The sequence below is a fragment of the Moschus berezovskii genome, chromosome 19, assembly GCF_049115385.1.
Source record: "Moschus berezovskii isolate FMDL1 chromosome 19, NW_MosBer_1.0, whole genome shotgun sequence".
NCBI lineage: Eukaryota > Metazoa > Chordata > Mammalia > Artiodactyla > Moschidae > Moschus > Moschus berezovskii.
In genome coordinates, this window is record NC_142478.1 from 20,210,277 (window position 1) to 20,232,784 (window position 22,508).

Consider the following 22,508-nt stretch of genomic DNA (forward strand, 5'->3'; position numbering starts at 1 on the left):
AAGTAAAACAACTTGGGCAAAGCCTCGAAGGCTTTAGAAACGAACAAGCAAACAAACGAGATTCATTCTGAGAAGTGTAAAAATTATGGTGTGGCTGGTGTTGATATATGTATCTGTCAGCAGCTGCTTCTAGATATTATTGTTTGAGTGTGTGTGTGTGTGTGTGTGTGTGCAGGTCTCTGTTGTGACCAGGCTCCTTTCTCCATTGGATTCCCCAGGCAAGAATCCTGGAGTGGGCAGCCATTTCCTTCTCCAGGGTATCTTCCCGACCCAGGGATGGAACTGGGGTCTCCTGCGCTGCAGGCAGATGCTTTACCATCTGAGCCACCAGGGAAGCCCTGTTGTCATTTCAGTGCTTTCTGCCTCTTATCACACAGTCCCCCAAAGTGCTAAGACAGACATGCTGGGCACCAATGATGTAGAGGCAGCAGCAGGACAGATAGATGGGAGCCCGTGACCTGTAGAAACCTTACATGGCAAGGAAAAAGAGGGCCTTGCAAATACTGATCCCAAGGGCTTGCATTTATATAGAACAAATACAGAGAAGTAAATGCAAGTGTAACAGAGAAGTAAATCCAAGTATATTGCCTCTCTGGCTATAAAAATATCTGGGTGTATTTGCTGAAGTGAATTGAAATCCGGTGTATATGTGAGTGGAAGCCTCTAAATAGTAAACTCTGAATTTCCGACCTAGAAATTTCAGCAAATGTCAGCACAGTAGGAAAGGTAAGTAACTCAGAATAGGGAACTGGAATGACCAATAAACAGGGCAGAGATATCCAAACTCATTCATCATCAGAAAATGCAAATTGCAAGAACAGATACTGTTTCTCACCCTTGAGATGGGTGAAAATTTTTAAAAAAATTTCATACTACTAAGTGTTGGAGATATTAAGGATAAACAGATATTCTCTCCCTTCCCTGGTATAATATAAATTTCCTGGTATGAGTGTAAATTGGCACAATCACTTTGGAAAGCAGTTTTGTAATAACTAATAAGGTTTCAACACATATGTGGCCTGTGACCCAACAATTTCATTTTAAAGAAAGTGCTCACATACTTAAGGATCATGTAAAGAGAATGACTGCAGTGCCCATTATAGCAAAAAAAAAAAAAAATAGAGATAAACTCAAATGTTCTTTACAAGGAAAATGGGTAAGTTACAGTGTATTTAAACAGCAGACTATTACACAATATTCAAAATGAATGAATCAGATTTATAAGTATAACCTGGGTAATTTTAACAAACATCATTGGGTAAAAAAAGATTGCAGAAAAATATCAACTCTATCATTAATGTAAAATTTTAGATGTACATCAGTGCTAAATTACTGATAGATTCATGTGTATACATGGGGGCCAATAAAAGTATAAGGATGTGGATGGGAAGAGTAAAAATACTGGAGGGATTCGGGTGCCTCCTCAGGCTGAGGGGGTGGAATACTGGAGGGTGGTGAATGGGGAGGAAAATAGGATTGACGGGAACACAAAGAGTGGAGCTTTGCTGGGTGTGTGATGTTTTCTTTAAAAAACAAGCAAACAAACAAAACAGGGACTACCCTAGTGGTCAGGTGTTAGGACTTCACCTTCCAATGCAAGGGGTTCGACTCCTGGCGGGGGAGCTGAGATCCCACATGCCTCCAGGCAAAAACAAACCAGCAAAGCATAAAGCAGGCAATATTGAAAAAATTCAATAAGCACTTTAAGAAAGGTCAACATCAAAAAATCTTAAGCAGATAAGACCAGTTGTTAACATCTGCGTGGTGGGATATATATTTTGTAATTTTCAGAGTTTTTCTGTCGTTTTGAAATATTTTATGAAACAATGGTGCTCAGTACATACTGGGCACTCTTTTGAGTGGATACTGTCCTTCCTATTTTTGACTGTGCTGTGTGGCTTGCAGGATCTTAGTTTCCTGACCAGGGATTGAACCCGGGGCAACCAGAGTGAAAGCGCTGAGTCCTAACCACTGGACCGCCAAGGAACTCCCTAGCAGGTGCTATTGTAGCTTCTGTATCAGCAGACAGCCCATTTCCCAGACTGCTCCAGCAGGGTCTTTGTAGGGCCCTATCTTTGACAGGCCAGAAGGCTGAGGGAATGAATAGAGGGAGGCCGAGAGAGCTGTCGGATCTTGTCCACTTTGACATTAAATTATCCCAGATCATCAGTAGATGGATTGATTGTTGCCACAGGCACATCTGTGGCTGTCGCACCCTCCCCTGACACATCCCTCCCTCTGAAGGGTGAGGGGCTGCCAGGAGTGGAACTGCCTCTTGCCTGCATCGCATACCCTTTAGCGCACACAGAGGGGGGAGGTCTAAAGGTACCAGTTTTGCAGAGTGTTTTCTGAATCTCCTGGAAAACAGCACTTTAATGTTATAAGATGCCCCTGAGCTAATGTAATAGGTAGATGCAGAGAAGAGTTATTTTGAGGGCCATAATTTGACTTAGTTATCTCAGGCGATCAAAGATTGTTTAACACCAGAAATAGCTGGGTAGAACAGCTGCTGAAACAGTGCTTTGTGTGGGAAATGATGAAAGGTTCACTATTTTGACAGCCATTTCAGAGGGATGAGTAATAAGACTTCTAAGAAAATCCTGATTACTGCTTTTGTGGGGGGATGCTCTAGACTAGATTTCAGATTTCCCATTTTCTAGTGTTCTGTGTGGACATAGAGTGCTGAGAGTGTTGTCTCTTTTCCAGAGTGTTGACTCCTTGTCTCAGTACAATTTAGGCAGCACGGTTAGTATTTCTTATTTAGGTCTTCTAAAAATACATAACTTGTCATTTCATCAGACATGTGTTTAGGTCTTACTGTGCTCCAAGCAATGTTCAGGGTCTAGGGGTCCAAAGCGATCCATCAGACCTTGTTGTCATGGAGCTCCCAGCCTGAAAAGACGAGAAGAAATGGAACAAGGCAAAATGTGCAACTGATTTTAAACAAATACAGTGGGTATTACAGGAGCAGAACTCAGAGGCAGATAAGGGTTAGAAAGAGGTGGCATGAGAGAATTAGGAGTTTGTCATTTGGGGTGGTGGGAGGTGGGTGTTAATGGACAAGCACACCATCCCAAGTGGAGGGAAAATCCTGGTCAGTGTTACCAAGTGAATGGATATTTTTAAATTTTTTATTTATTTCTTTTTCTTTTTAATAATTTTATTTATTTATTTTTGGCTATGCCAGGTCTTCATGGCCTCATGGACTTTTCTCTAGTTGCGGCAAGCAGGGGCCAGTAGATACGGATGTGCCTGTTAAGTGAAAGTGTTAGTCAGTATGCCGTGTCTGACTCTTGTGATCTCATGGACTGTAGCCCGCCAGGCTCTTCTGTCCATGGGATTCTCCAGCAAAAATACTGGAGTGGGATCCCCTCTCCTCCAGGGGATCTTCCTGACCCAGGGATCGAACCTGGGTCTGTTGCGTTGCAGGCAGGTTCTTTACCGTCTGAGCCACCGGGGAAAGACAATGTGCCTATTAGTGTTCCTCTAAATCTTCATGGAATTGGTGCTGCCAGCTGTGAATGCACACACACTGTTGGTCAGCTGGCATCTAATCAGAAGCCCTCACTCCACCAGCATCCCCTTGAAGGCCACTCACTTTTCTTTCCCTCTGAGTCATACCAGAGGGTTTTTAATTAGAATAGTGGATGGTATAGGTGATTTGTAGTTATTTTGTGGTCAGGACATGCGGATGGGATTGTACCTTTTCAGAGGTCTTCTCTCCTTGGTGTCACAGAGTTCAGAAGACTAGTGAGACATTAAGGATGGGGAAACTGAGGCTTGGAGGGGCTGGGTCTGGGAGGTGGCCCAGCCAGGACTGAAGAGCCTGGACTTCCTCTGTGGGCTGCTCTGCCCAGTGAGCTCTGCCTGCCCTTGGAAGAATCTTTATCTACCAGCTTTCTTAGAGGCTCGTTAAACCACAGAGGCTGGGCTTCCCTACTGGCTCAGACAGTAAAGAATTCGCCTACAACTCAGGAGATGCAGGTTTGATCGCTGGGTCAAGAACATCCCGTGGTCAAGAAGGGAGTGGCACCTCACTCCAGAATTCTTGCCTGGAGAATCCCATAGACAGAGGAGCCTGGTGGGCCACAGTCTCTGGGGTCGCAAAGAGTCAGACATGACTGAGTGACTAATACACAAACCACAGAGGCTCATCCTTGACTGTGAAGCCTGTGTGCCGTAGAAACAGTGTATGTGTCACTTCCATTATTTTGATTCTAGAAAAGGAAAAATCAACGCTTGCCTGTTATGAGTGATGGGCTTGTATTTCTGGTTCACATGTGTTTCTAGTTAACATAGAGAGCAATCCAGTTTAGCTGGCACTCCTTGCTTTTCCTATTAATACACTCTCCCATCTGCAGATAATTGAAGAGTAATTAGAGGTCTGCAGTAAATTCTAGTCACAGTACAGAACAAAAATGCACACGTGTGGTATTCTGTGGAAAGTGACTCCTCGGAAAACTCTGCAGACACTAAAGACTTGATTTTTGATGTATTTCATACAAGCCAGAGCAAACACATGAATTCATTTACACTTTAGTGAAAGTGTGGGCTTCCCTGCAGCTCCGATGGTAAGGAGTCTGCCTGCAGTGTGGGAAACCCAAGTTTGATCCCTGGGTTGGGAAGATTCCCCTGGAGAAGAAAATAGCAACCCACTACAATATTCTTGCCTGGAAAATCCCGTGGACAGAGGAGCCTGGCAGGCTACAGTCCACAGGGTCGCAAAGCGTTGGACACGTCTGAGCGACCTCACTTTCACTTTCTTAGTGAAAGTGTGTTGCTCCTGGTGTGTGCAGATCAGCTAGTGATCATTGTGGTTCACAATGAAGCTTGGGTGGACTCCTGGCTGTGGACAGAGACCGAAAGGACAGCTGTGGGGCTTCCCCATCTAACCTCCCCAAGGTTTCTTGCTAATACCTCAAGTTCGGGAAGGCAAGGGTTATTATGGCCACTTTACTAATGAGGAGGTGAAAGCCACCAGAAACTCAGTGGCCTATCCATGTGCCCCAGACCAGGAGGGAGCTCTTCTGAATGCTAGGTCACTTGACCCCAGGCTGGCAGAGCAGAAGGAAGCGATGTCAATAGCATCATGCATATTATGGTATTATTCAGTAGGGATAGAACCAAGCCTTAGGATGTTACTGGGAGACAACACATCAGGAGATACTGGCGGTGACAGTTTCATAAGAACCCATGGTTCAGATTCAGTAGAACTTCATGAGGAGTCGGGTGGGGGCAGGCACTGGGCTTGGTGCTTCCTGTATCCTAGTTATTTTCAACTGTGGCAGAGCAAGGAAGGCTGGGGCCTTTTACTTTCCCCTCCCTGCCTCGACTACCAGCAGTTCCATCTCCAAGTTGTTTTTAATCACCATGTGACGAATAGCAAAGGACTCTGCCATTGAGATGGGGGAAATGCTTGTTTCACAGCCCTGTTCACTCCTAAACGCAGCCCTAATACACTGTCTGGCCCTCACCCCGACTGGGTTATAAATGTCTTCAGGACTTTTGTCTTATTCAGCTTCATGACCACAGGGTCTGCTTTGCATCTGAAAGTGTGAAAGTGTTAGTTGCTCAGTTGTGTCCTTCGCGACCGCATGGACTCTGGCCCACCAGGCTCCTTTGTCCATGGAATTCTCCAGGCAAGAATACTGGAGTAGGTTGCCATTCCCTTCTCCAGGGGATCTTTCTGACTCAAGGATCGAACCCGGGTCTCCTGCATTGCGCAGATTCTTTACCGGGTGAGACATCAGGGAAGCCCTGCCTTGCTTATCGTAGTCATTTATTGTTTCCTGAGCTGAACTGTACCCTTTCAATACAAAAGAAAGGTGAGAATATTATTCATTTGAAAATAACACGTGGGGCTGCCTAGCACATGGACTCAGATGTACATGACTGAGTTCCTGTGGTTTTGTTAGGTTACTTAAATTAAGGATTTATTTCCAGGATGAAGAAGGGGAGAAAATATTACACACTGTTTGTAATGATGGTAAAGCAGAGACCCCAGAATATCAGTGCTTCATACCTTACTTTTTAACTTGAAACAGGTGTTTATTATCAATAACACCATGTGCCAGGGACTGAGGTAGGAGCTTTGTTGGTTTTGTTTTGGAAACCAGCGCTGTATTTGAGCATATGCAGCGTCTCTTGCAGGTGGGTGGAACAAGTATCGTAGAGCCAGCAGCATCACAGCCCGAGAGGAAAGTTTTGTCAGATGGGATGTGGTGGGAGAGGGTTTGTTGACAGGTCCACTAGAAGGGGCGTGTCCACACTGCTGCCTCTGGGAATTTGGAGGAGACCCTTAAACTTTTCTCCCCGCTTTCTATCCTCAGGCCTCTTGGTGGGCACCCTTGATGTCGTGTTGGACTCCAGTGCCCGGGTCGCTCCTTACCGAATCCTGTACCAGACTCCAGATTCTTTGGTCTATTGGACTATCGCCTGTGGTAAGTGCAATATTTGGAAATACGGGAAGTGTTATGATTGACAACTTTCTTTCAGAAGGGAAGGGACATTTCATTGTGAGATGCAATCCATTGGTCATTTAAGACAAGTTACTATAGCCATTTCAACAGGTAAACCCTGATTCTCAGCAGTTTAACACAAGCAAGGTTTCTTTCTCAACCTGCTGAAGTCTTATTTGGAGCCAGTGGCCACCTCCATCTGTAGTAATACCCCATAGAACACAAAACTTCCAAGATCAACTTTCAAGGAAAAAGCAGGAGGTGGAGGCACACTTGTGTTTCACTTGCTTGGCCAAGAAGTGCCATCACCTTTACTTATACCCCATTGTCTAGATAGAATTAGTCAGCCTGGCCCCAGTCTATCTACATGGAAGCTGGGAAATGACTAGGAACACATGAAGTCCTGGGTGGACTAAGGAATACTTATCCTTCCTACCGAGTAGGGGTTATTTATTTCTCCCGATGGTAATCTGTAATAATGTACTGGGCTTAAGGACTTCCCTTGTGGCTCAGCTGGTAAAGAATCCACCTGCAATGCAGGTGACCTGGGTTGAATCCCTGGGTTGGGAAGATCCCGTGGAGAAGGGAATGGCAACCCACTCCAGTATTCTGGCTTGGAGAATTCCATGGGGTTGCAAAGAGTCGGACTGAGTGACTTTCACTCACTGGGCTTAAAATAGTGGTAAACAGTCATGCTGTTATTAGGTCTCTCACAAGAACTGCTAGTCCAAAGTGGCCAAGGTTTTTTTTTTTTTAGTTATTTGTTTTTTCAAATAACCCTAGGAAGAGCAAGGGCACTGAATGCTTTTTTTTTTTTTTAATTTTTTGCCTCCACATAATTTTTTTTAATTAATTGATTTTATTCTTTAGTTTTAGATTTATAGGGAAATTGAGTAGATAGTTTGGAGCTCTTCCATATACCCTCCATATATGTACGTTTCCCCTGCAGTTAACATCTTACTATGAAACATTTGTTCCAATGGGTGAACCAATGTTGCTACATTATTATTGAATAGAGTCCATACTTTATTTAGTTATTACCTGATGTCATTTTTCTGTTCGAGGATGCCAGCCAGGGTACTATTTTCTGTGTAGTTGGTAAATCTCTTTAGTCTCCTCTTGGCTGTAGAAGTTACTCAGACTGGCCTTGTTTTTGATGACTCTGCCATTTTTTAAGGCTAATAGTCAGCTGTATTATAGAATTGTCCTTCTGCTGGAATTTATCTGATGTTCTTCTCATGATTAGGCTGGGGTGATAGATTTTTGTGAGGAAGATCACAGAGATAAAGTGCTATTTTCATCACATTATGTCAAGGAAGGGCACCTCCTGTCAAGCTCATTTGTGACTGATGATGTCCTTGATCACCTGGCTGGAATAGTGTTTTTCAGGTCTTCCCACTGTCTTCTCCTTCCCAAACTGTCCTTCTTGGAAGTAAGTCACCATGCACACTTACTGAGCAGGGGGTTTTAATTTGTTCAATTATTTTTATCACTGTGAATTCATGACTATTTATTCTTTGCGTTATAATCCAGTACAACTTTATTTTGTTGCTCAAATCAGTCTAGCTTTGACCATTGGGAGCTTTTTCAGTTGACTTTATTCAGGTTTTAAATTGATCGCTGCTTGATAGGAAGTGCCATGCTGGGATCTGAAGATATAAAGATAATTAGATCTGGCCTCTGCTCTTGAGAATACAAGGAAATAGTCAGTTACAGCCCAGTATGAGCAAGTACCAAGCAGTGCCATTAGGCGGTGGGGCTGCCAACTAGAGACAGGAACCTTGGCTGACCTTCTACAAGGGTAGGGGGAATTCTGTGGGTATGATTTCAGACTGCCAGAAGGCTCTGGTACCCTAGCAAAACACTCATTTCAGCACCTGAAATTCTAACATTGTGGTTGTGTCCCTTTAAAGTTATTCTGGTTCAGATGCAAACAGGGGAAACAATGAAGTGACTTTAGCCTTTAAGCATTCCAGTGAATGAAGGAATGGCAGTGTGAGTCAGGGCAGGGAGAAAACCATGCAGGCAGGCGTGAGGGCTGGGGATTAGCGCAAGAGGAAAGGGATAAGGATAAATAAAGGAAGAGAGAAGCTGGGCCCTGACAGTGTCGTCCCTCGTAAGATAGAGTTGTGTTTCACTGTAGCTGCGGTAGAAGGGGAAGTGCCTGGTGGGAGTTGGTTGGGAAAATGTCACCTTTAGTTGGCAAACAGTGTAGAATGGTATTAAAGTAGACGTTGGCGCCAGCAAGTGAAGAAAGAGAAAGGAAATCAGGCAGAACTGCCAGCACCCCTGGACGTAAGGAGGCTCTGACACGCTCAGCTTCCAGCATTTGCATCACTTGTTCCGGACTCTCAAGCACCTGTGGAGCCTGGAGGTGTTCAGATCCCTTAGGATTCCTGGCCTGCCCAGGTCAACGCACGCGTGCGGGGCTGTGATGAGCTGGTTCCTCTCTGTGACTTTTTTTTTTCCTCCCCTGTTATCTGATGTCACTACTCTTCACTCGTTTCCGAGGTTTTGCTGTTCTATGAAGCAAAGGCTCCAAGGAAGGCTTCTATGGGGAAGAGCGCAGTTACAAAGACCAGTTATTCCTGAGTTATTTGCCAAGCCAGGGCTAAGGAACGCAGGGCAGTAAATGCTGACATCATAATGTATACCTGAAGGAGATGATGCCTGTCACCCATGCATGATCTCATTATAATAAACCGTGAGCGGTTGTAGCTTTTGAATATATTGATTACCCAGAATTTCCCTGTAGAAGTCTCCACAGAAGTGAGACTCCACAACCTCTGTTAAAGTTCATTCACCCACTAATTGTTCCTTCTTATCGATTTCTCTTTAAAACCCAAATGCCTGGCTCCCTTTCAGGAGATTTTAAGAGCTGAAGTTGCTAGCTTAAAAAGGTTCCTTTCAGTTTGTAATTTAAAAAAACATTTTTTTTCCCTGTAAGCTATAAAGTTGATATTTGATGGGACTATCTGGCAAGAGCTTTTTAATGTGCTCTTTTTTTTTTTTGGTTGCTCCTTGAGGCTTGTGAAATCTTAGTTTTCTAACCAGGGATCAAACCTGGGCCCTCTGCGCCCTGGGCCCTCCACAGTGTAGTGTGGAGTCCTAACCACTAATTTGCTCTGGTTTTATGAATCGTTGCTGCGAGAGAAGTTTCACCAGAAGATTGTCTAACTCATTGCCCTGTAGAATCCATAGGGTTGCAAAACCTCTCTTTTCATGCCACGAGCCTTGTGAATCTTTGATTTGTGCAAAGTGAACTAAGGGCACGTCTACAATCAATGCCTTCCACTTTCTGTAGGAGAGTCGCTGTCTTCGTGGGTAATTCTCTTCGTATGACTGTCTTAGGTTTGAGCCCCCTTGAGCTGGGCAGGACCTAGTTTTAGACCTTGTATGACCTACTCCCATATAATGCTCACTCAGTCTTTGACAGGATGAACAGAAAGCAGAGGGGAGCAAAAAACAGGACTTATTTGTTGAAGCATTGTTTTCAGATGCTTCTTTTTACTGTGTTCTATCATCTGTATGCAGATTGCCTTGAAGAAATTGATTTATTATGTTTCTTTGGCACTGATACCTTTCACTGGGAAGGGGAGCCAAAAACTGCCTAAATAATGACTTTTTCTTTTCACTGCCACTTCACAAAATGAAGCCACTGTTGTTTTTGGTGGATATTCCATTGTGCCGTCGATTCCAGCCTGCTGACTTGCATTTTGTTCTGTGGTTCGTGCAGTAACATATCGTCTTTGCTATTTATTTTTCTTTTTAAATTGTTTATTATTATTATTATTTTTTACTGCAATATACAGCTTGCCGTATTTTAATTCCCTGACCAGGGATTGAACCCAGGGCCCCGGCAATGAAAGCTCAAGTGCTAACCACTGACCACCGGGGAATTCCCTGCCATTTCTAAGAACATAAAGGAAGTAGTGCCTTAGGAATTGGTCCAGAGTACTTTATGGAGCTGGTTATACTCTGACAGTCCTGCCTGTCTGCCACCAGTGAGTGCGTATTTTACACTTGTGCTTTCAGTGGGGCACTGAACAGCTTCAGATGTTCCCCCAGCAGCTGGTGTCTTGGCCTTGGTGCCCCGGAGGCAGGAGAGAGCCCAGTCCTTTGTCCTCCTCAAACTTCAAGGGTCTTAAGCAGAAGGCAACCCATTTGGCTGTCCCCACAAGAAAAACTAAGGGCTTCCCAGGTGGTGCAGTTGCAAAGAATCTGGAAACACAAGAGACCTGGGTTAGATCCCGGGGTCAGGAAGATCCCCTGGAAAAGGAAAGGGCAACCCACTCCATATTCTTGCCTGGAAAATTCCATGGACAGCGGAGCCTGGTGGGCTACAGTCCACGGCATTACAAAGAGTCAGACCCGACTGAGCACGCACATGCACACGATCAGAACTGGGAGGTTCGAACAGTAAGAAACATTATAGAGCCTCATAAGAATATTCTGCTGTGCTGTTTAGTTGCTAAGTTGTGTCTGACTCTGCAACCCCATGGACTGTAGCCCACCAGGCTCCCCTGTCCATGGGATTATCCTGGCAAGAATACTGGAGTGGTTGCCATTCCCTTCTCCAGGGGATCTAACCTGAGTCTCCTGTGTCTCCCGCGTTGGCAGGTAGATTCTTTACCACTGCGCCTCCAGGGATGCCCTCCAAGAGAATATGGACATAGAGAATTGCAGATAATTCCAAGGCCCTGGGACACAAGAGTTACAACTGGAAATGTCGACAGTTCTCTGTGGGCACATCTGACCTTCTAACAGGACTGATAAAGGAAATGGGGTGGAGGTTGTGTGCTTGATGGCATCTCACAGATAACACAGCCCTGAATGGTGCCTTGATTCCCCTGCCCATTGATTTAGTTTCCTTTTTTCTTTACCATCTTAAAATCTCATCTGGGCCCATGTAGGCATTCATTTTCAGAACAGAAGGATAGAGTAGCCACGGCCTTGTCCAGGACTCTGATTGTGACAGGGTACAGAGGCAAAGTAAAGTGCCCAAGTTCACGAGGCCAGTTACAGCCAGTTAGTGCAGAGCTGAGGTCAAGTTTTCAGCCCCCTCCACTCCCAGCCCAGGCCTTTTTAAATGCTACCATGCTGGCTTTTATGATTAAATATTCTTTTAGTCAGCAGCTACCGAGACCTGGAGTTTAATGAAAGGGTGCTAATTGGTTCTGCTTCTCCTATTTCTCTACACTAGATATCGAAATGCTGGGTGATTTAGTTGCCTTTCACATGACATACACGTAATGTGGAGGTTGGCCATTATTCATGTTTCCTTGGCCTGTGTACCTTGAATCCTTGGGAACATAGCAGCTTAAATAAAAGAACTTACTTTTTATGTATAAGCAGTACATGTTTATTTCAGGAAATTAGAAAATATAGATAAGCAAAGAAAATAAAATATTAAAAAACAATAATGCTGCTGCTGAGTCACTTCAGTCGTGTCCGATTCTGGGTGACCCCATAGACGGCAGCCCACCAGGCTCCTCCATCCCTGGGATTCTCCAGGCAAGAACACTGGAGTGGGTTGCCATTTCCTTCTCCAATGCACGCATGCATGCTAAGTCGCTTCAGTCGTGTCCGGCTCTGTGTGACCCCATGGACAGCAGCCCACCATGCTCCTCTGTCCATAGGATTCTCCAGGCAAGAATACTGGAGTGGGTTGCCATTTGCTTCTCCAAAAAAACAATAATACTGCATTATAAATCTTCACCTTCCAGATTTTATATGTATGTGTGTGTGTGTCTATATGTGTCTGTTTATACTTTTGTGTATCTATAAGATGCAAATATCCATATGTATATATATGTATATACATGTATGCTGCTGCTAAGTCGCTTCAGTTGTGTCCGACTCTGTGCGACTCTATAGACGGCAGCCCACCTGGCTCCTCCGTCCCTGGGATTCTCCAGGCAAGAACACTGGAGTGGGTTTCCATTTCCTTCTCCAATGCGTGAAAGTGAAAAGTGAAAGTGAAGTCACTCAGTCATGTCTGATTCTTAGCGACCCCATGGACTGCAGCCTACCAGGCTCCTCCATCCATGGGATTTTCCAGGCAAGAGTACTGGAGTGGGGTGCCATCGCCTTCTCTGTATACATGTATACATATGTGTTATATATACATGTGTATATCTGATATACATATATGAACAGTCTTCCTATGTCAAGAAAATATGTCTATCCTGTCAACTTTAACAGGTAGATAATATTTTACTGTGTATATAATGTAATTTACCTAGCTGATGTGCTGTTTTATGGAAATCTAGGGTTTTTTCCCCTAATTATAACTGCATTTTGAAACATCTTAGTATCCTCTAAACCAAATATTTCCACATTCCTTTAATTATCAGCTTAGGATTAATTTTTAGATAGTAGATATGCTGATTAAAGAAGGCTTTTAGTGTCATTAGCCTGGTTGCCCTCCAGAAAGATAACCATTTACACTCTGTCCATCAAGGTAGGAGAGGACCTTGGCATTTAAGTAAAATAAGCAAAATAATGACATCAACCACTAATTCTTATTGCCCAGGTTGAATGAGTTACCTGAGCCTCCCTTTTCTCAAATGATTATAAAGCTCTGAGTATACTGTTATGACCTGTAAGAGACTGTAAGCAGAGTTATGTAAGAAGCTTATAATAGTTAGACAAGGATTGCTAGGCTTGCTTTACTTCAATCATATGTACACTCTGCAATCTAAACATAATGGTGTCAGGGCCAGAGAGATTTGTGCTGAATGTATGCTAGTCAGGCAACAGTTCAGCAGCTGGTTTTTAGTGCTCTGACATCAGAAATGAGAAGTAACTTCAACATCAAAATGTCTTCTACATCACATTTGAAGATGAGATCTTTGTGTTTTCTTGCTTATGATGGTAATAGCAAAAGTAGCTGTTTAGTGCTTTGTATTGATGTATTCTAGACCTGTGCTAAGAACTGTACACGTGTTATTGGCCTTCATCTCCAGTACAAGCTCCTGTGGTGGGTGTTGTTACCTCCATATTACAGATGAGGGATCTGAAGCACAGAGAGGCTATGCAGTTTTTCCCTGGTCACAGAACTTTTGTTTGGTATGGAGGGATTTGAAACCAGGTGTACTTTTTGGACATCAAAGTCTGTGGTCTGAGCTATTATGTAATATTCTCTCACTGATAATCGGGCTGTATATTACTCCAGATAATCTAACCTCTAGGGATATTTAGCCTCACTTCTAAAATGTGTCAGTAGGTGGAACTGTAGCAATTAAGAGCAAGCATTTGGGGGCAGAAAAATCTGAATCTGACTTCATAGGACGTGGAAGCCTCAGCGTCCTCATCTATAAAAGGAGGTAATTGGACCTGCTTGTAGGAGTGCTGTGAGATTACATGTCTATGGTGAAATCGTGGCACCTGGTCTTGGAAAATAAGCACAAATAAGTAATAGAAAACACAGCATTATCACTGTTTAAGTTGTTTAAAATTTTAGCTTTAATTGGATGTAGATTTTTTAAGTTTTTATTTAATGTTGGAATATAATCAATTAGCAATGTTGTGGTAGTTCAGGTGGACAGCAAAGGGACTCAGCCATACATAGACATGTATCTCTTCTCCCTCAAACTCCCCTCCCATTCAGCCTCCATGTAACATTGAGCAGAGTTCCCTGTGCTATACAGTGGGTTCTTGTTGGGTATCCATTTTCAACATAGCAGTATATATATGTCGATGGATGTGGAGTTTTAAACCATAAATTTCCCTTTTGTTTCTAAAACTGTTCAAATCAGTGCATTATTTTGGGGTTGTATCTCTTGCCCTCTCCAGAGGCAAGTTTGTCCTTTTTCTGGGTGTAGGTAGTACAGTGGTGGCTTTGTAAATCCTACAGAGACAGCAAGCATCACTCAGGCATATTGGGTATTATCCTTTACTTTATTTTGTATTTAAATTACAACATTATCATCTTTGGGGCTAAAGGTTGCATGTGTCTGAGGCCATAAAATAGATGGTTCCCTTTCACCTTTATTTAAGTAGCTTCAAGTACAATTCTTTTGAGAACTGGATCAGTTTTGGAATCCAAGCAGCCTGTTCTGGTATCTGAAAATACTAGATTGGTTGCTTTTTAATCCCTGGGAGGTTTAGTGAATTTGTTTTGCTTGGTTTTGTTTTCTGCCGTGTCACAGAGGTTTTTATTTTTGCCTAGACACAGACATATATATCTATACATGTGCATACAAACCCTCTTGATCAGAGGAAATATACCATCTTAGATATATTTGAATTCAGGTTTTTTAGTCAGTGCTGCAGTCCCAGAACCAAATTTTGTTAATATCAGTCATGCACCACAAAAGATATCCACTGAGATCGCCATCAGTGAAATCTTATGCCTTTGTTCTTAATCCTCAGAGGCCGGATACAATTGAATCCATTTTGTGGGTCCATTTTAATAACTCTGTCTTTTTATTTCAAGTGGACTTCCTGTACTTTTAGGTGCATCTGAAACCAGATGAGAAATAAGACTGATTCAGTATTTTCCATCATCGTAGGTAGTGTTTAAATTTTGCCCAGATATGCGCACGGGGTCTGTGCATAGTATTCTGAAAACAAAACACAACCCTGCGAATGGTAAAAGATTCTCATTTTTCCAACATTAATTTCTAAATACTCTTAAGCCCCTCAAGTGTTGATCCAGTTTTCCCATAGCAAAAAGCTTTATCTTGGGTTTCCTGAAGGCTTCTCCTACCCAACACAGCTTTCTTTGTTGTTTCAGCTGATTGCACTTCAGGTCAGCTTGTTGTTCCTGCTGTATCTCTGTCAAAGCAGCCTTGCCAGAAAGTCGACTGCCAAGTCCTTCCTTTCTCTTCTGAGTGCCTAACACATTTTGCCCAAACAGTTAGGTAAATAGACCAGCCCTCTCTCAGAGTCATGGCAGAAGAGCTTCCTGTTATCTCACTTTACACAGTAACAGAAGCAAAGTTCCAGGCTCTTAAACATTGTGGCCCTTGTGCTTACTTTCTTGAGAAATGAAAGAGCCCTGTATAAGGAACATTCAGGATTCCATCATGTTTCCCTTGGAGTCTCCCTCCTTCCTAAAGGGTGATCTGGAAACAGTGTCAGTTGCTCTTAAACTGTTAGCAGGACATTTGCTCTGTGATTTCGGAGCAGTACCCTTTGTTTGTTCTGAGATGGGGAAGTGGACACCTGCTTTCAGAGAGAACTTTTAACTTGATTGGCATCTTTAGAATGTGCCTTGTCTGCTGGGGGAGGAATCCAGCCCTGCCTTCTAGGTGAGCCCTGCCTCCTATTTCCTGTCTCCAGAACCTGGAGCCTTAAACACCTGTCCTCATTTATTTTGTGTGCCTTTAGGAAAGTGATCCGGAGAAGGCAATGGCAAGCCACTCCAGCACTCTTGCCTAGAAAATCGCATGGACAGAGGAGCCTGGTGGGCTGCAGTCCATGGGGTCATTACTAGTTGGACACGACTGAGCGACTTCAGTTTCACTTTTCACTTTCACACACTGGAGAAGGAAATGGCAACGCACTCCAGTGTTCTTGCCTGGAGAATCCCAGGGAGGGCGGAGCCTGGTGGGCTGCCGTTAAGGGGTTGCACAGAGTCGGACACGACTGAGGCGACTTAGCAGCAGCAGCAGGAAAGTGATCAGAGAATATGGTGCATTTGCAGAGTCAATATAAATGTAAAAGTATACTTCCCTTCCTCTCCTTGGCAAGTGTGTGTTTGGTAAGGATCATAGTTAATTCCTGAAACTACTGTTGGCTGATGGCATCTCTGTCTTTTTCTTTTCTCATTTATGCTGATAATGGTTTCTTATGGTATGCAGATTTCTTCCTTATCTAAACCCCTTTTTCTGGAACTTTGTAACCTTAGGCCTGGATATAGCCAGAAGAAACCTGAAACCTCCTTGGTAGCACAGAAGCAGGCCCAAAGCATCGTGCAAAGAACTGAAGACCTAAAGATACTGAGATTTGGAATTGAAAGAGACCCATGTACCCCAGTGTTCATCGAAGCACTGTTTACAGTAACTAGGACATGGAAGCACCCTAGATGTCTATCGGCAGACGAATGTATACAGAAGTTGTGGCACATATACACAATGGAATGTTACTCAGCTATAAAAAAGAATGCATTTGAGTCAGTTCTAATGAGGTGCATGAAACTGGAGCCTATTATACAGAGTGAAGTAAGCCAGAAAGAGAAACACCAGTATAGTATATTAACGCATATACATGGAATTTAGAAAGATGGTCATGACAACCCTATAGGCAAGACAGCAAAAGAGACACAGATGTAAGGAACAAACTTTTAGACTCTGTGGGAGAAGGCAAGGTGGAATGATTTGAGAGAACAGCATTGAAACATGTATATTACCATATGTAAAATAGATGAGCAGTACAAGTTTGATGCATGAAGCTGGGGACTCAAAGCTGGTGCTCTGGGACAACCCAGAAGGATGGGTTGGGGAGGGACGGTGGGAAGGGTTTCAGGATGGGGGGGACACATGTACACCTATGGCTGATTCATGCCGATGTGTGGCAAAAACCACCACAAAAACCTCCAATAAAATTAATCAATTAATCTAAAACAAACAAAAATTAAAGATACTGAGATTTGTCATCACAACACTTCTATAAAGGGAGCTGTGAGTGGCTGGTGATGACTCCAAAAGGCCAGCCTTTTCATGTGACAGTGACTAGTATGAGAGAAGCCACAGGAGATAAAGGAATGCAAGCAGCAGTGGGGGGGTGCAGAGGGGGACACTGGTGGTGATCACAGACAGAAATGTGGGGATTTACATCCCAGGCAATGAGAAGTAGAGAAAAGAGCCAGTGGTGAGAATGGTGTTAGTGGGTGGCAGGTAGAGATTGTGGAAATGACAGAACAGTGGGGCAGACTGATGAGCAGGAGGTAGTAAAACAGCAAAGAAGGCAATAGATGGGGGAGCAATGTGGGTAGAAAACCTGAACTTCGATATAGGAGTGCTCAGATGGCTACTTAGAAACGAGGGTCAGTCACGAAGACCTTCATGTAATACCCATGAAAACTGGAGGTAGAAATGAACGCTCACTGAATGAGTGTGTTTATGCATATACCATTTCCACCGTGGCTCTAGTGTGTGTGTGTTTTGGGGGGTGGTAGGGTGGACCTAGATGAATAAGCACACGAAAACTGCAGGCAGTGTGTGCAAAGGTGAAGGCACGCCTGGTCTGCCCTGGGCCTTATAGCTGATGGGTTCTATCCAGGATAACCGAGGAACGGAGAGGCTGACTTGCGGCCACTTGTCACCACAGCATAACAGGGACGCTTAGGTCAGGTACCTGGTATGACCACCTGGTAAAGGGCAGCGCAGGGCGGTATACCAGTCCACAGGCAGACTGTCCTGGCTGAGCTGAGGGACATGTGCAAACCAGCCTCTGGAAGGCACATCTTTTTTTAAAATGTATTTATTTTGATTGGAGGCTAATTGCTTTACATTATTGTATTGGTTTTGCCATACATTGACATGACTCTACCCCGGGTGTACATGTGTTCCCCATCTTGAAAAAACAGTGGTTAGATGCCATGAAGTAGGTGGCAGTGCCTTAATCATATGCGTGTTGTCAGCCCCAAGAGCCTCTTCCATCCTTATCAAGGGGAGTGCTAACCTTTTCTCCCTTCATACAACACTGGAAGGCACATCTACTATCACCATAGGCAGGGGCTGAGGAGAGGCAAACTCAGAGTCTGGGAATCGCACCCGGTGGGTCTGCAGAAGTTCTTTGGTCCCCTTGAGTCCCCAGAAGTGCCTGTGTCCTGAGGTGCGGACATCTAACAGTTGCCAGCAGGCACAGATGGGACGGCAGGGGGAGGGCACGTGGCCAGCATCGACTCTGGATTGGGCTCTGTCTGTATTGCCCAGCCAGCCGCAGCTGGGGATGGTGGTGACCTGTTTACAGGCAAGGAAGGACACCGTATATTTTAGAAAATTTTCCAATGCCTATTTAAAATTTTAAGGTCTAAAATGTTTTAAAACTCTCTGGCTAACTCCAGAATGACTCATTCTCGACATATTCCAAATGAACATTGTATTTTGCATTTGGACAGTGTTTTCTACTTTACAAAGTGTATCTATAGACATTAAACCATGTGATTTTTTAATAACATTTCTCTGAAATGAATAAGGTGTTTTTTTTTTAATTTGTCTCCATTTTACATGTAAAGACTTTGAGACAGCGAAAGGCGAAGCAGACTGTCTAAAGGCACCCGGTTGGCTGCTGGCAGAAAGGGAGGGGGACCCAGGTTTCATGAGTTCCAGCTCTTTGCCGTGACAGCATAGTGCAGAGTCATCGATTGGTTTGCCACGTGGTTGACTGTGACCCCGAAAGAGCGAGCCGTGGAAAGGGCCTGTGAAGAGCTCCAGACAGTCTCTTCGTTCGTGTTTCCATAGGACTGCCTCCTAACTCAGATCTATTCTTCATCCTCTACAGAAGCATTCCCTGTGGGCAGTTTTGGTGTTTAGGCTCAGAGTAAAAGAAAATGAATGTGGGTTTGTTTTGGGTTTGCCTTTGAAAACCCTCCCAGTGTGAAAGGGAAAGTGTTAGTCGCTCAGTCATAGCCAGCTCTCTGCTACCCCATGGGCTGTAGGTAGCCCCCCAGGCTCCTCTGTCCGTGGAATTCTCCAGGCAAGAATACTGGAGTGAGTTGCCATTTCCTTCTCCAAACAAGCCTCTTATTCCCCAAGAGATTTTGGTCCTTTCCTCACAGTTCTGAGTATTACTGTGGACGCGTTTGTATCTCCTGCTTTCCCGGTCAGTTATCAGAGTGAGATTCTGAGATATATCCAGTTACTGGTGACAAAGAACAGAGAGAAGCTGTTTTTAAGAAATCAATTAAAAGGTAACTCGGAAATCTTAAGGAGACATCTGAAGGAGTGAATCAGTAGAGTTGCAAAATCTTTCTTTAATTCTGGAATGAATAGTACATACAATTTATAAATAGGGATGGCTTCTAACAAACTGTTTTGCAAGGTCATTAACAATCTCAGGGCAAGAAAAAAATGAAAGAAGGGAATTTGTTCTAGTGGCTGTACTGTTTTGCCCTGCAGCTATGGGCAGAGAGCAGGGTGCCTGTTATCTACCCTCCCAGGCTTAGGTTGATTCAGTTTGCAGGTTGGCCGGCGAGATGACTTTGGCTTCTTGCTTCTGACTTGCATGGAGGCTGTGAGGATGACCTCATCCCATTACAATTCAGAGCAACTGAGCTGGTGAGAACAGGGCTGCTATTCCCTAGTGATAGTCCATTTTCACATCTCATTCATAATTGAAGGGAGGGAGATCATTTTTTGCCCATTATAGGAGGTGGTTACATCAGATCTCCAGGGACGTAATGAAGGCCTCGTATTGTTGCAACTTAACAACTGTAACCTAGTCTCCTGACAAGATCTGCCTTCCCCTGAAAAGTGCAGATTCCAGGAGGGAGAAAAGAGGATAGGGCTAAGTTCCCAACCCAGAAAAGTGAACGGGAGAAACATTGCTGCCTTCCCACCCTAAAAGACTGCCCCCAAAGTTTCTGCACTCACCTGATCAGACGTGACCATACACTATACTTACTCTTGGATTTCTAATACATCTTTCAAGGTCTTCTGTGTGACTTCCTCTGACAGAAAGTATTAGAAGGCAGAGCTGATGGGCAGTACATAGGGATCAGGTGAGCCTGGTTTGAAAGTATCACTTATAGGCTGACGTTCCATTTTATGTTTGTGCAGGTGGTTCCAGAAAAGAAATCACTGAACACTGGGAATGGCTGGAGCAGAATCTGCTGCAGACACTTTCCATCTTTGAGAATGAGAACGATATCACCACATTTGTGAGAGGAAAAATACAGGTAATGCTCTATTTTACTTATTTTTATGAACATATAATTAACTTACTGCACTGTGTTAGTTCTAGGTACACTGCACAGTGATTCAATATTTCTTAAGTTAGTGGAATTTGAAACAACAACTTTTCAATGGAAAGATTTTCAAACTTACAGAAAAGTTGCAAAAGTGAGAACTGTATAAAACATGCCCGGAGATCCTTTACCCATATTCTTCTGTTATTAACAGTTGACCGCGTTGACTTTATTATTTGTGGGAAACATTGAAAAGCATCAGTAAGCTTAGAAAAGATGGCAGCTTCCAAATTAAAAATATATATGTTCTTGAATACTGGAGAGCTTTATTGGTAAAACCAAGCAGATTTGATAAATCTTCCTTTGGTTTGAGTCAGGTGTCTGAATCTCTGGGAAGTAACATAAGTGGGGGAGTCTGAGGACTCCTAATTTGATCCTGTAGGAGGGGCTGGGTGCAAGGGGGCAGCAGTTGGTGGGGAAACAGAGACGGGAAGGGTCTTGTCCTTCCAGGAACCACTGCTGAGGTTCTCAGTTACCTTTTCAATGTTGGCGTTGTTCAGTCTTTCAGTCATGTCCAACTCTTTGCGACCCCATGGACTGCAGCATGCCAGGCTTCCCTGTCCTTCACTGTCCCCCAGAGTTTGCTCAAACTCATGTCCATCGAGTCAGTGATGCCACCAACCGTTTCATCCCGTCTCCCCCTTCTCCTCCTGCTCTTAATCTTTCCCAGCATCAGGATATTTTCCACTGAGTCAGCTCTTTGCATCAGGTGTCCAAAGTATTGGAGCTTCAGCTTCAGTATCAGTCCTTCCAGGGAATATTCAGGGTTGATTTCCTTTAGGATTGACTGATTTGATCTCCTTGCTGTTCAAGGAACTCTCAAGAGTCTTCTCCAACACCACAGTTCAAAAGCATCAATTCTTTGGCACTCAGCCTTCTTATGGTCTAACTCTCACATCTGTACATGACTACTGCAAAAACCGTAGGTTTGACTATGCAGACCTTTGTAGGCAAAGTGATGTCTCTGCTTTTTAATATGCTATCTAGATTTGTCGTCGCTTTTCATTGTCCTCCCTCAAGTGTTACTGTCTTTGGGAAACAGGCGCAAATCAAAAGTGGTAGGAAGAAACTGAAGCTTAAAAGTAGTGAGAGAAATAAATAAATAAATAAAGCAGGAGCAAATTGCAAATTGTGGGTCAAGTAGCCATTCTTTTTACCATTTTCATTACATCAAAAATGTCAGATTTAATTCCCCTGAAACCAATTATGAGAAAGGAATTGCTCTTAATGCAATTATGTGTGAAAATCATTCATGTGCAAATAGATGGTTTAAGCACTCAGATTGTCCATTAATGAAGGGAACCAATGCACTTATTTGTTTTGAGACCTAATTAACTTTTAAAAATTATAAATGTTATAATTAACAGCAGAGGCAACCATAATCCAAACACCATAAATAAGTTTTGTTTTTTTTCTTTTGAGATTTCTCATATGCTTATTTATCCTAATAGTAGTCTGACTATACACATAACTTTATATCATATCTTTTTTCTCTGATATCTACTATATTGTTGTATAACTTTAGCTGTTATTATAATAACTGAATGTTATCCCATAATTGACCTTAGTATTCCTCCTTATGTAAGTCTCCCTAGCTTTTATACTAGTGGGAATCAGGTACAAACAATAATACAATGAATTCTTCTGTTCATATGTAACTTTTCTTAAAGTTTTTCTCTTTAGGATAGATTACAAAATGTTGGTTAATGGGTTAAGTAAGTTTAAATGCTTTTAATGGACGTTAGTAGATATTGTCAGTATGTTAGAATCCCTGTGTGATTATACTGTTGCTTGCTTTCAGCATTATAATTGTTTAAGTAGTTTTTCAAATTTAGTAAGTAAAAGTTGGTGTCTTATTGTTTTCATTTTTCTGTCTTTGATTATGAGGTTGAATATTTTTTCATGTTTGCTAAATTAATGTTCCCCTTTTTATGAACTACCTGTCAATGTCCTTTGTGTATTTAAATTTGTATTGGATGTCCTGAATATTTGGACTGTAGCAATTTTACAAAATTACATGGAGCTGTTGCCTAGAACTGGGGTGACCTATTTTCATATTATGTAGAACCTATAGAACATATATACCCTGGTGGTTCAGTGGTCACGAATCCACCTGCCAATGCAGGGGATGC

At 43.2% G+C, this 22,508-nt stretch overlaps 1 protein-coding gene and 1 non-coding gene across 3 annotated transcripts in view; one reads left to right on the forward strand and one right to left on the reverse strand.

The window, feature by feature from the left end:
- TBC1D9 (TBC1 domain family member 9) overlaps window positions 1-22,508 on the forward strand; it is a 122,358-nt gene that overhangs the window by 49,698 nt on the left and 50,152 nt on the right. For both annotated transcript variants that reach the window (XM_055404282.2, XM_055404283.2), the window contains exons 2-3: window positions 6,330-6,440; window positions 20,189-20,307. In XM_055404282.2, the coding sequence (XP_055260257.2) occupies window positions 6,330-6,440; window positions 20,189-20,307 (230 nt within the window). The remainder of the gene's footprint in view (window positions 1-6,329; window positions 6,441-20,188; window positions 20,308-22,508) is intronic.
- Window positions 17,986-18,111, reverse strand: LOC129542913 (U6atac minor spliceosomal RNA). The gene has a single exon (XR_008683177.1). It is a non-coding gene; the product is annotated as a U6atac minor spliceosomal RNA (small nuclear RNA).